Genomic DNA, 14,693 nt, shown 5'->3' with positions numbered 1-14,693 from the left:
AAGAATAGAGAAAAATGCTTAAAATCTTGAGAAGAGAAAAATGATAAAATTAGTTGAGATTCTTATTTAACTTTTGTTGGAAAGTGATAGGTCTATCCCAATTTCGAATGCAATAGTAATATTAGTACTATCATATTCCACTCAATTAATGCCTTAATTACCTTCAAAGAAAATTATAAAAAATGTGAAACATATGATACTGTCCGCGTCGACATAATAATAAATCTCGTGTCTCCAAATGCATCTAACAAAACGATAAAGGAGGAAGTTATCCCGTACGTCAACGTGCTTCCTCTTCCTGCAACTCTATAAATTGACATCGAAGAGACACATACAGTAGAGAAGCAAAAACCAGAAAAGAGAAAGAAAAACAGAGAAAAGAGAAATGACAACAAAGGGGGGCAGTGCTGGAGCTGGAGCTGGAGCTGGTCAGGTGGTGGTAGTCCCGATCACCCCCGAGATCGAGGCAATTGCTCGCTTTGCTGTTGAAGACTACAACAAAAAAGAGGTTTTTAATTTGGATTTTCTTTTTAATTTGAATTTTAGATTATTTTATTTTTTTGTAATTCTGATTGAGTTGGTAATGGTGAATATGCTAATGCAGAAAGCAGCTCTGGAGTTTGTGAGGGTGAAAAGTGCAAAGAGTCAGGTGGTTGCTGGCTTCATATACTTCATCGTTTTGGAGGCAAATCATTATGGGAAGGAAGGGGTTTATGAAACGAAGGTCTTCCAGCCGCCAGGGTCGGGTTCCAAGGAGGTGGAGGAGTTCAAGAAGCTCCTCCTCACTGATGCTCCTTCCGAGTCTAGCATTTATTAGCTAGGTATTTTACTAAACTATACATACAGTTCCTAGCTAGCTCCTCTCTTATATATGTATCAAGTGTGTTCATGAATGACGTACGAATGCAAATCCTTTAAAATCGTCCTCGCTCGCGTTTATGTATTTGCTAATTTGGTGTGAAATATATTGCTGTATGTATTGGTAGCGCGCATTTGGAAGTTAACTGACCATTTTATCACAAATTTGCCAAAACTGTTTATATGGCATATCGAGGAGAATGACCCTTACTTCTTTAAGAACAAGGGTGGATTATATCTTATCATCGTGGACTGATCGAGTAGTCTACTCATTTAATCTTATATATTAAATTAGAGTAGATTCTTTTAAAATAATTTAATCTCTTAGTCTATTCTACTTTCATGAATAACGTGTGACATTTTTATTTTCTACTCTTTTAAATTTTAAATTTAAATCAAAACTAACTATGTATCTTTTTATAATCTTAAATATATTTTTATAATTTATATTTTTTAGGTTTTATTTTAATTAACTGTATACCTCATTCATATATTCAAAAAAAATTTCTTAAATATTCTTACTTGAATTAAAAAAATATTCCTTTTTTACATTAAAAAATAAATTTGATTTCGATCTAGTACTCAGGGGCGGAGCCAGGGGGAGGCTAGGGTGGGCGGCCGCCCCCTGGCCCCACAAAAAAAATTGATACACTTGTAGGCTAGACGTGGTATTGTTGTTATTGTTAAAGATGCTTTTCTGAAAGTTTTGGTTTAAGATCCAAGTTGAAATCTACCTCCACTTCACCTAATGTGTGTGTTATGTGTATCCTTTTCTGTATTTTCTTTTTTTATTTTCATTTGCTATGTTTTGGTTAATGAAAGCTTTCGCATTTTTGCTTTGCTCTCTTGTCATTTGCTTAGTTGTGTTTCTCTGTGTAGTAGTTTCATAAAGAGAAAATGAGTTTACTCTAACTTAAAAGATTATCTTCTTGGGGCAACTTAGTTGCAATCTTTTATTTAGTTAAAAAAGTTATAGTTAAAAACATTGTTTTAGTTGATGTTAACGTTGAATGAAGGCACTATTCTTTTTTCTTTTTTTTTTTAATTATTGCTTTAAACTACATTTTATGTTCGTTGGACCCAATCAATAGTATATTTTTTCAGTCTTTAAAATGTTGTTAAATGTTAATATTTTGATAAGAAAATAGAGTTCCATGAAGGTACGAGGTCAATTGGTAGAAAAAACATTGATATTATGCAGGATAAAAAATTAATTTTCGCCCCCCTTCCCCTCCAATCCTGGCTCCGCCACTGCTGGTACTCCAAATAATATTTAATATTTAAAGAAATTCTAATCGCGAAAGTGGATTTCTTGATTTCAAATATATTGCGCCTTCACGTCCCTGTTGGGATTATTATTAATTGTGTTCCTTGATTTTTCAGGTTACGGAGGATTATGCGTGGTTATAGCTTGGCTCCAGGGCGAAAGTATCAGAATATCAAAGTCATGTTGTGTTATTGTGTATTTGTGGAATAAATGTAGATATTTACTTTTAACGCTACATATTGTACGTGTATGCATTTGGCGTCCTATTTCATAATGAATTACCAGAAATATTATCTATAATGCATTTATGTGGTAAGTAACTAAATGTTGCCTTGATGTTCCATGTGATGAAATAAGTGTTTTTCTTTTTTTACTATATGGGTTCATTCTTTGCCCGTATTGGGCTATCCTTTTGTTTTTTTAGTATACTTAACAAACAGCCCAAAAAACAGAAAGGAAACTTGTAGATTATAATTATGAGAGTAGACACTTATAGACTATTAAAAGTAACATCACGCTACTAATTTCGCAAAGGTGACTAAGTCATATCATCCTCGATTCCTCATACACTTACACACATATCCCCTTATATTTTATTTTTTATCATTTGTTTACGATTATAGTACTATAATTTCTATAAAAAAAAATGCAAAATGACACCGTGTTTATGTAAAACGACTTATGAAATAAGAGATGTAAATTTTTTTTTATTATATGGGTTCATTTTTTCTGCAGTAAATGCAGATAAGTTATCTGCATTGAGCCTAAAACGACGTTGTTTTGGGACGAAAATCAATGTGTTTTTATAATTTTAAATTATTTCAAGATTATAATAGTCTTTATAATTATAATTTTTTAATATTTCAATACCAAATCGACGTCGTTTTGGGAGTAAATACAGATAACTTATCTGCAGTAACAAAGAAATATTTTTCTGTTATTATATTTTATTAGTTACATATTTATTTTTCAAACATTACATTTTTTTCTCCAACTATAATTAATTATGTGATTTTGGTAATAACATATTGGTTCCGTGTAATAAGCCTTTTATCAAGGAAAAATCCCACACTTTAAGGCTTTTATCATTTAATAATAATAATAATAATAATATGTTGGTTTAGATATAAGCAGCTTTGTTAGATTAGCTGCCCCTGTAAATATTGCAGAATGTCAACTAACCAGTCCGTCCGTGTTTGGGAGTAAGAAAGGGAAAATTTTGAAAAGTGAAGGAAATAAGTTTACTTTCTTAAACCACTCTATTAACCTACGTTCCCTTTTTAAGCACCATCCACTAATGACAATTTCAGACGCAGTTTCTTGGTGTAAGGCCTTTTTTAAGCGCATAATTTCAGCAGGATTTGGCCCACCATCAAATCAAACAATCACGCTCTCTACAGAAATATTAACTAAATGTTCCTCGGTTGACAAACTCAACCGGTAGTCTGCCGGCTTCCGCAGGTGATGATCAAATGACCAATACAGGGGGAATCTCCCTTCCCCGTTCTCATGAAGAAACCACGGCTTGGCATCAACCTCGGCAACTAACTTAAAGAATGCACCTTTAAAGTCCTTAAAGGAGTCACTATATACTGAAAACAACCTTTTGGATTCTGATTTCTTTCCACTACGACCCCGGATGCTGGTCCATCCCTTGAGCTCGGCAGGTTCAGACCCGGTGCGAGGAGTGTATATATTAAAAAAGTAAAAAAAAAGAGGCACCGTGCTGGACACGGACAACGAGGTGCATAGTTGTTCGAAGGCAACAATATAAGCCCAACCATTGGGGTGAATTTGTGTGGGGGCAAGGAGAAGGTGATTCAGTAGTTGAATTTTAAAAGCGGAAAATGGAAAACGGATACCAATTTTGGTGATTAAGTCATAGTAGCAGAAGAAAAATGGTGGTTCTTCGGGATTCCGGCCTAAGCAGACGGGTTCGTCTTCGGCAGGGCAGAAAGTGTCAAATCCCACTGGGTTGCCTATGGGAAGCCCGGAGATCTCCTCCGTCGTCATGTATGATCGGAAGCTAAGCACCTCCTCGGTCACCCAGGGGAATTGCCTACGAAGAGTCGTATCTACCGCAGAAGAGCCTTGCTCGGCAGGGCTGACGTCGGCTTCTCGGCCACGGCTGGATGATGTCACTTCAGGGGAAAATTCTGCAGAAGGGGACCCCATCAAAACCTAGAACAGCAAAAGTGGGGGATTAAAAACAGTAACAGTACGTGACAAAAAGTGTACGTACCTGTGCTAAACAAGCTATTGTGGGAAGAGTTGGACGAATCATTAGAGGAAGACAAGGAGGAAGAGGCAGGATCTGGTAATCCGGGATAATGGGTGCATCCCCCTAGCACCACATCGGCCATAAAATCGTTCCCTCTTTCAATAAATCGGCTGCTAAGATAGACACAGTTAAAACACGGATCTATGTTCTTAGCACCTAGGATGGTGGTTTCGGACTGAACAGGAACTGGAACCCGAGTAAGGCCTGGGGCCAGATTAGAAGACGAATTGGCAGGACCTAAGCCTCTACCTAGATTTGGATTGGAGCGTCGGGATGGAACGGCCGAGATTCGACCAGATCGTTGGCGACGTCCTCGTAAGGGAGGACGGGATGGAGAACTTCCTCTGCTTCTACCACCGCGGTAGCTTCTAAGCAGGGCGGCCTGGGTTTCGTCCTGAGTCCGAGGTGCACCGTATAACCAAAACCTCGCTCCGGGAGGGAGGCTCTGGACATATCTATCCTTATCCTGTATGGCTTGTTCTTCCTCCTCTCGTAGGATCTCATCACTACGGCAAAAAATGCGGGGGCATGTGGACGTCCTTCTACCGTGTAAATTCCCCCCGCTCATGCTATTAAGGGGAGAGCAAGGCATAAACAGGTGGGTAAGTTAACAGAAAGGCAACTTGCAGTCAAAATACCCAAGCAAGGCATCCTGAAGGGTATATACCTATGTACGCGTAGCTTAAACAAGCATACCCAGAAACAGAAAATGCGCCCTTGACAAACATGCATTCGAGCAAAAGGAAAATCAAAGCAAGAGAGGAGGAAAGATAAGGTAGGTTGAAGCACATACCTGGTGTAAGTAAAGGATGTGAGAGGTAGTAGATGGTGGGAACCTCGTGGAACGAAATGCAGGAAATATTGGAGGAGTTTAGACAGCGCGCAATGCGTAATACAGCAAGTAAAAATGTAAGAAAGGAAGAGGCACAAATCAAATAGACGAAACCCGCGAAACCAAAGGTCAAGGGTAAAAGGGTAACTTCGGGGGAAAAGACGGTTGAAAGGACGCTGGGGCAGTCGCAATAAATGCCAACGGCTCAAGCGGGCGTAATGGCACACGTCGTGTAGATATGAGAGGGCCACGTGGAAGGTTGTAATGATTGCTTGCAAAAGGAGGATCTGTTGCGATTACCTAGGCACCCTTTTTTTTACTCCGTTATCCTGAAGGCTCTGCTACTCGGCCTTACACCCCAGCACGCTGAAGGCTTTGCTACTTGGCTTACATCCCGGCATCCTGAAGGCTCAGCACACCGGGCTGGGGGGCAACTGTTATGGACCAGGATTAGGCCCATGATCAGCAAGGCCCACGATCAGCGCAGGCCCACAGGTAAGCATTATAAATAGGAGCTGGACGCTACAGGTATGACCTAATCTCTTTTTACTGATACACACAATCAAGACAGTACACACACACACCTCTTCCAAGGCTAAGGCCATTAGATAATGTGTGATCAGCTGTCCTCAAGATACCTAACTCATAGATATCCAGAGAAGACGCCTGGATCATAGATCAATCATCCAATCCCAATTGGGTACATCTGCCAAGGGCAGAACAGGATAATATTATCTCTTGTAATTCCAAAATGAGTTGTTTTAGGGTTTAAAATAAAAAAATAAAGGATATTTAAAAATTTTACTTTCCTATTATAACATATATTTTACTAAAATATGCTTCATTTTTGGGATAATTTTATTTTCACCCCTTGTGGTTACATGGTTTATCATTTGACCCCATGTTTTTAAATTTGTCACTTAGATTCATTGTGATTACAAAAATGTATCATTTAGCCCCTTGAGGTTTCAAAGTATTACGTACCTATTGTGGTTATAAAAATGTATGTGGTCTTTCACACACACAATACATTTATTTAAATGTATCATATATGCGTTTGATTCATGATTAAAATAAATAATTTATTTTATTTTATTTGAATTAAATTCATTAGATGATAGGCATTTAAATCTTATAGTCTTATATTTTTATCATAAAAATAAATTTAAGTCAAATATTATTTTATTTTATTTTATTTATTTGATATTGTTATAATATTTAAAAAAATTAAAATAAATAATTTATTTAACTAGTATGTATTTAATTTATCTTGAATGATATTCTTAATTTTAAATATACTTTTTAACATAAATGAAAAAATTTAAGATGATTTTTAAAATAATTTCAAAATAAATAACTTTATATATCTTTTAAATATAATGATTAATAATTAATTTTATTAAAATTTTATTTGATAATATCATAACTATATCAAATAGAAGTTAGAAAAAATAAAGAATTTTATATTTATAAGACCATCATAGTCTAAGTGATATATTTTTATTACCACGATGGCCTAAGTGAATGTTTGAAATCAAAGGAGGTTAAATGATAAACTTATTTAACCACAATGGGTATAAATGATAAGTTTGAAACCACAAGGAATTAAGTGATACACTGTTAAACCACAAGGGATGAAAATAAATTTTCCCTTTATTTTTATTCTAAACCCCAAAGTGACTTCATTTTGAAATTATAAGAGATAATTTTATCTCTTGTGATATTTATAAAGTATAAAAAATAATAAACCAACTAATTAGCAAAATATATTATAAATATTACATTTGGTTCGATGAATATTACAATTTTCAATAAATATTAGCAAAATTTTACCTATGCTTCTAATTCAGTGTAATAAAATATTATAGTATGTAATAGTGTTAATTTTCATGCAGGTTTGAAGTTTAAAAAATAAATAATAAAAAATTGAAAGAGTTAGGATAAATGGTGGCTTTAATATATCATGGCCTAACGGAACTGTCAAAATCTATCTTGAGAAAAAAATTGTATTTCAAAGATTATGCACATGGCATTCGTTGAAGTCAATGAAAAACAAACAAAAGCTTTGAAGGCTGTAGGCCTGTAGCTGTTTACATGGGAGCAGTGCTTCATCCAATTGAAGCACTTACACTACCTTATCAGTTATTCATAAATTGGTATCAGTTACACTCCCTTATGAGTTATTCATAAATTGCTATCAGTTATTGAATTGTTAACATGTTTATGAACTTACACTACCTTATCGGTCCAATGATGCTGACAAATTTTCCACGTGCTTGTTTAGAGGAAGCGAAAACTGAGACATTAGTTGTAAGATTTTTTTTCCATGGAAAATGTTGGATAAGTTTTAAATTAAATAAAAGAAAAATAGAAAATGAAAGGTTTATGGTGAAGAGGTGTGTCCCTAGGTATATGTTAGTGGACAATTAATATATTTAGATTTCCCATGAGAGGAGTAAGCATATAGATTCAGATTTCAGAAAAACGGGTTCAAAAATCCAGTTTAAAAAATCTATGAACCCGAATTTGTAGCAGTTGGAGAAGTTTGCAAAATTTGAGTATGACCAAAAGTTTTATTTCTACTTTCTAGTAACACAGTAGAGTGCAGGAAATTTGCTTTCATGCTAGAAGAATGATCAAAATTGGTAGGAAGCAGTGTAGATGAGTTAATTCATACAAAGCAAGTATGAAGTGATTTTTATCACAATTTTTAATCCTTTTATTTTTCATCTACTCAAATAAACATAATAAGTATTTATGCATGCAAGACAAAACCGACAAAACCAATCAAGAATAAATTAAGGCTTAAGTAACAGAAAAACAAAATATTAAGCATGTAAAGATGAAACTAAGCATATAAAGACCAAAGCTAAATTAATAGAAAATACAAGTGAAAAAAATGCCAAAATTATCATTCATAGGCACAGAAGCAGGCATTCAATAACAAAGCAATTTCCCAAAACAAAAACATTATAGTACAGCAACCAATAGTTGAGAAGTGCATCAATGAAAATATGAACCCAAATAAATCAATGTTTTTTACCCATATATAGCAACAATTGACCACTCCACTATCCCATATTCAATTGTAGTGTATGACACTGTATCTTTCAAACACAGCAATTTTCTTTTTATGTTTAATGCACTTGGCATCACTCACTGAAACCAAACAGCACCAGTAAATGTTAGCACAAAAAATCCTAAATTTCCAATCACAATAATCCCAACACAACACAGACAAGTTCAGAATTCACACTTCAGCAACCTAAACCACTGCACCTTACACTTCACCAGGAAATCAAACCAATCTTCACTATACACACTATTGAAGTACAACAGGTAATCCATAATAGAGTGAACAAGCACTATTTTCCACTCAAATAAAAGAAAAAAGAAAAAAGAAATACATTTGGCATGTTTTAAGAAAAAGACAAATGAACCTTAAAGTAGCTAGATCAGATCATGCAGAACAGTTAGGGAATGAGATAACTATTGTCACTTTACAAGCAACATAAACAAATCCAACTAATTGATGATACGAATGAACCCAGTCCAAGAAGCTCCACATCTGCATACTCTTAATTTATAAATAATCCAAATGCCAAAAAAAAGAAAAAAAAAGAATCAAGTAACAGATAAATCATTACAAGCCATGAAAGCAAAACAAATCTGTCCAAAACAACTCAAGTAAAGTTACAAACCACCCGAGCTAGATGCAACTTGTAATTTATTCAAAATGTATCTTGACTGCTTGAAAATGTATCTATAGTCAATGTAAGTCTACACTGCTAAATACTGAAAAACCCAATCGAGAAGATTCATGTCTAGCCATTCTTGTAACTCAGGGAATGAAAGTCGACTTATAGATTGATGCCTGCAATTGCTCTATGCCATTGTCACTGCATAGGAAAGTGCTGGAGCAGTTCTTTGGTCCATAGGGATTATATCTCACTAATCTTGAACAACAACCAAATAGGTTGATGTATTCTGCAAGCACGTCCAAATTACATAATCCAAAATTAAAATCATGAATAAAATCAAAAATTTATAACTCCCTTAATTCTTTGTCCAACCTAACAAAACTACTGCACCATATGCATGAAGATGTACATGATGCAAATAACATTACTTGAAATTGTGAAATTATAAAATATCACTGGAAATCCTAATTGTTTTACTCCAAACATTAGTTGTTTTTTCCACTCAGATTGCCTTGTCTTTGATTATTCTTGCAATTTCACTAATCATTTTCTATAGAAAATAAATATATTATTAGCCAGGAAGGGGAGAGTACACAAGATAGGTCAAGATATCATTTTCTATGTATCATGCATTCTGCATATAACGTTTCATTTTACATAATGCAAGATGAATAGTAAAAAAGATGGGAAAATATTGCATACCCTAATTCTTCTTGTCTATCGCTGTTCATCCTCCCTCGCTTCCGCAAAGTCACCAGGGAATGATAGTAGACTCTCTCTATAAATAGCAGATTGGTGTGGAAATTGTACATCATATCTGAAAATCTCAAGCAACTCTCCTTTGTCATCATGTTTCATTAATTTTCCAGTGGCATCTGATCCAACAATTCCACCACTTTTGGTGAAGCATAGCGGCAAATCAGAATTAAAAGGAACGCACCGATTAGATGAAACAACGGATTTGGTCCAAGATGATCGCACTTTGTACTCTTTCATCACCCAGCAAACGCCCCGGCAACAAAGACCGAGACATCCTCCAATTACCATGAAATTACAAATTTCAAATAAAAAGTTCGAGGCGGTAAAATCATGTGGCACAGGAATCTCTGATAAACTCCTTTCAATCAGATCAAAGGCAATTATCACAGCAACATTTGTACCAGTTTTATTAGAGAAAGTCAACCAATGAAGTGCACCATTCAAGAGTAACCCAGCTCTGAATACCAACCCAATATCTAAATGTGGAAAACTGATACCCTTAACTTTGTTCCATGAATTGGTCTTCAAGGAGAAAAACTTCATGTGAGTTTTCAAATTAGCAATAACTACCAAGTAGTCATCAGTTGATGAGTCATATCCAAAACCATATAGAAACTTGGGACTCCGAGAGCAAGATATTGTTTTCTGTGCACCGGTTGATGGATTCCATACAATGAGATCACCATCCCCAATATACCTTAAAAGTATAAACCCTCGGCAAGAACCCAATATTCGAAGATTATATAATGATGATGACTGTGGAGGAGTGAGGTATGCTACAGCAGATTCATCATGAACCGGTGCCTCTATATCTATGGATTCTAAAGAACCTTCATCCTTTAGTTTAACAAGACGGTGTGTGGGTGCTGCGGCTAATTCATAATGGGATTCTGCAAATTTGGGATTGGAAATGAGATTGAGCCATGACTTACACACACATTTAAAACGCAAGAGAGATCTCACCGGCAACCTCAACAGAATTTCATCTATCAACTCGTCAGGGAGTGTGATTGTTAGCTTCATCTCCTTCCTATTCTTCAATGTCATCTTGGTCTTCTTCGTTCCTGTTTCAACACAAGCAAAGCAAGAGAGAAAGAGAAACCGCTATGAAAGCTAGACTAACGTGTTTCTCATCTTATAAGAAATATTATTGAATCGCAATCAAATTTGAATTGTAGATTTTATTTTTTGAATCGTATATCTTAAATTGTATTGACTGATAAGATTCAGATATATAACAGAATCAACTTTACTAAAAACAAATTAAATTAAATCATATCTTGTGTAATCGAGTCTTGCTGTGAACGTAGATATAAGAATCATACTTTAAAAAAAAAAAAAATCAAATCATAACTATATGAAATATATTTAAATACAAATATACATTAATAAATAAGATAGTAAAAATAGAAATATAATTTGTCAAATTAGATAGAAATAAGATTTAAACATAATACGGTGCCCGAAGATGTTTCATGGGAACCGGTGGAGGAGCTCCAACATATCTATCTATATATAACTAGAATGGTGAAATTACAAGAGGACAAAAATGTCAGGTGTCGACTTTAGATCCATAAATCAGTTTCATTTTCACACTTAATCAGTTAATAATAATGATAATGAGGACAAAAAATGTCATTTGTCTGCACCTCATGAACTAGATTCCTTTTCACACTTAACTAGTTAATAACAATAATAATAATAAATTAACAAAAAAAAATATAAATTAATGCCACACGTTTGCTTTACAAACGAGAATTATATGCAAATAGAAAATTAAATGAAAAATAGAAACATCCATATGATGAATCAAACTTATATCATAAGCCCAATTTGCTGACTCGGCATACTCATCTATATATATATATATATATATATATATATAAATATAAAGGAGAGTTCAATGTTGGAAAGTTTTGCCAAGTGTCACTCCCTGGTTAATTCTACAAATTGTATTCACACTACATGCCATATACAAACTTTCTTTATTGGGTAAATTGGAAAAAAAAATTCTTTTAAAATTTTAATTTTAATTTTTAAATCGAATAATTAAATGACCATTTGTGGTGGCAGACAAAGCATTGAATGTCCCACTTTCCATCACATTGGAATTGGTCAGCTGATTTAATTGCTTTTTACATTACAATTTTGAAATTCGAATTTTGATTGCTCATTTAATTAGAATGACTCATCTGATCTAAAAATCGAATTTTGAAATGGAATGACTCAGCTGTTTTAATTGCTCATCTGATCTAAAAATTTCAAATTTTGAAATGGAATGACTCAGCTGTTTTAATTGCTTTTTACATTGGAATTGCTCATCTGATCTAAAATTCAAATTTTGAATTTAAAATATGGATGGTGGGAAAAGATTTGGAGAGTTTTGGGTGGCATTCATTTTGTATAAATAGAGAAGTTGTTTTTCTTATTTTTTTTTAGCTTGCCTACGATTTCTTTCTTCATTTCTGTTTGTAGGGGTTGTTGTGTTGGTATTATTTTTTGTTTTCTTTGGCTTTCTCCGATTCGTTTCATATTTTAATGGAAGGTCATTCTTCTGCAAACGTGCCAGGATTGAGGAAAATGTTTGTTGATCTTTGCAATGCTATCTTCTTATAAACAAGACGTAAATAATCTTTACGATTTTTTTATATATATACTAATTATCTTTTTTTCATTTTGTAGGGCAGAAGTTTTCATCGTATTTCATTCTGTGTGGTTCTTGCCTACATTTTTTTTCCTTCGTTCGTATGTGTAGCGGATGTTGTATGATTATTATTTTTGTTTACCTTATAAACAAGTTGCTATGAATTCGTGTTCTGTTTTTTGTATACTAACTCTCTTTTTTTTTTCGTTTTGTAGGGCGGAAGGTTTCATCGTATTTGATGTTGTGTGGTTCTTGCCTACATTTTTTTTCTTCGTTCATATGTGTAGCTAATGTTATATTATTATTTTTTTTGTTTACTTTATAAACAATTTGCTCTGAATTAGTTTTCATTTTTTGTATACTAATTCACTTTTTTTCGTTTTGTAGGGCAGAAGGTTTCGTTGTATTTCATGTTGTGTGGTTCTTTCCTACATTTTTTTTCTTCGTTCATATATGTAGCTAATGTTATATTATTATTATTTTTGTTTACTTTACAAGGAAGTTGCTATGAATTAGTTTTCAGTTTTTGTATACTAATTCTCTTTTTTTCGTTTTCCAGGGCTGAAGGTTTCATACTACTGTGATTAGTTATTTACGTAGTAAATGTAACACCCCGTATATATCCGGTAATGTTATCATAATATCGTATTAAGTTGCGCTTAATTAAAATGCGGAATTACTTTTTCTTTTCAATTATGATGTCATTAACATTACCAACTTGCTTAATAATCAATTAATAAAACGTCGCCTGTATGTAATTGCAATAAAACAGCTAACTGAAATACCTCATAACATAGATAATATAAGTGTGGCTCTAGTCACGGAACTACAACAATGCAGACCGGACCATCTAACAGTTTATACAACTCCAAACTACAAGTACTAACAGAAAGAATCATGGACAATCCCCATGCTCACTCAAATAAGGCAACATGCCCAACATCAGTCTCAACAACAACATATCAAAATAACGGAAAACATAAACAGCATCCAAATCCAGTCATGCTAACATAAGCAGTAAAACAACATAATCAGCTAAGCTCCGGCCTCCTGCCGCCTGAGGCATCAGTACCCATACTACCTGATCCTGAAATAAGCAGTCCCCAAACGTGGGGTAAGATCTCTAATCTAGAAATCTCAGTAAGTCAGTGAGTCCTCAAGGATCTTCCACCCCAAGCTCACTTACATGTGCAATATAAGTTCAAAAGCAGTTTATCATTTATCATTTCAAAAACAATGCAATGCAGCAGATAATCATGCCATGTGTGTCAATACTAATCTACTGGCCAGAGACAGTGCAGGTATACGTCTATCACCTACACACCGTGCAAGTACCACTTGCATTCACCCCGGTACACCTACACACCGTGTCAATACTAATCTCACTGGACGTATCCGGATATGCAATATCCGGATATCCAGAATCCCATATCCGGATACCTAGTATCCGGATACTCAAAACCCATATCCGGATATCACATATCCGGATATTCATCGGGCACATATCCGGATATTTCACGACAGAATGCAGAAAATGCATTTCGTGAAGATATCCTTCCAAGGTTGGGTTTTTAACGATTTAAAGCACCTAAACATGCATTTCTAGGTGTGTTCAACATTACTCAACAACAAGTTATCATCTTTAAGCCTTAACATGCATCAAGCTTTCATTTTTAAGTTCAAAGACTCAAGACCAAAGGTGACAAGGCTTACCAAAGCTCAAAACAGAGGTTGGAGGTGCTCTTGGAGCTCACAATCAGCTCCGAAGGTGCTGATTCAAGGGTGTACGAAAATACCACCCAAGCAAGGATCTTTCTTCACAAATGAAGCTCCTTGAAGCCTCACAAGCCAAGCACAACACTCCTCAACAAGAATGCCACCAAACCAGAAAACACCTCAGCTCCCACAACCACCACAACTCAGAAAAGGTGCTCCTTTCACACTCACAATGACCACTCACACAAGGCTCAAGTGTTTGGAGGTGAAGAAACCAAGCAAAATTGACACTTGATCTCCAAAATGGTGAAGAAAGCTCAATGGAACAGTAGCAACTGACCAGCCACTCCAGCAGTCACGTAGCAACAGAAAACCTAGGGCTTTGTGCCCTTAACAAGGGTATTTATAGCCACTTACCCAAATAACACACAGTATTAACTTTAATTTCTACGCTTAGCATTTTAATCCCAAACTTTGGATTATGAAACTACATAATTTTCTAAGATTTATCATATTTTTCTTATAATTTTCTGAGCATTTTTCCGGTACGCGCTTTTCCAAGCCAGTACCGGTTTCCAGCACCAGTTCTCATTATCTGGACTTGAAACTCGTTTTACAAGTCCTACATATTATTC

At 34.8% G+C, this 14,693-nt stretch overlaps 1 protein-coding gene across 1 annotated transcript; it reads left to right on the top strand.

Moving 5' to 3' along the window:
• The first annotated feature begins 385 nt into the window (after positions 1 to 385).
• On the top strand, positions 386 to 817 carry LOC133301311 (cysteine proteinase inhibitor A-like). The gene is made up of 2 exons (XM_061500938.1): positions 386 to 508; positions 605 to 817. Exons 1-2 carry the CDS (start codon positions 386 to 388, stop codon positions 815 to 817), a joined length of 336 nt encoding a protein of 111 aa, XP_061356922.1.
• The last annotated feature ends 13,876 nt before the right edge of the window (positions 818 to 14,693 follow it).

The sequence above is a fragment of the Gastrolobium bilobum genome, unplaced genomic scaffold (assembly GCF_033153095.1).
Source record: "Gastrolobium bilobum isolate Gb01-03AN ecotype WA unplaced genomic scaffold, APGP_CSIRO_Gbil_v1 utg22365, whole genome shotgun sequence".
Taxonomy (NCBI): domain Eukaryota; kingdom Viridiplantae; phylum Streptophyta; class Magnoliopsida; order Fabales; family Fabaceae; genus Gastrolobium; species Gastrolobium bilobum.
This window is presented reverse-complemented; position numbering and strand designations above follow the sequence as displayed.

Bases quoted from the DNA above. Each gene is read 5' to 3' on its own strand.
- LOC133301311 (XM_061500938.1), top strand. From the start codon at position 386: ATGACAACAAAGGGGGGCAGTGCTGGAGCTGGAGCTGGAGCTGGTCAG. The intron at 509-604 runs GTTTTTAATTTG...ATGCTAATGCAG, and splicing joins AAGACTACAACAAAAAAGAG to AAAGCAGCTCTGGAGTTTGT.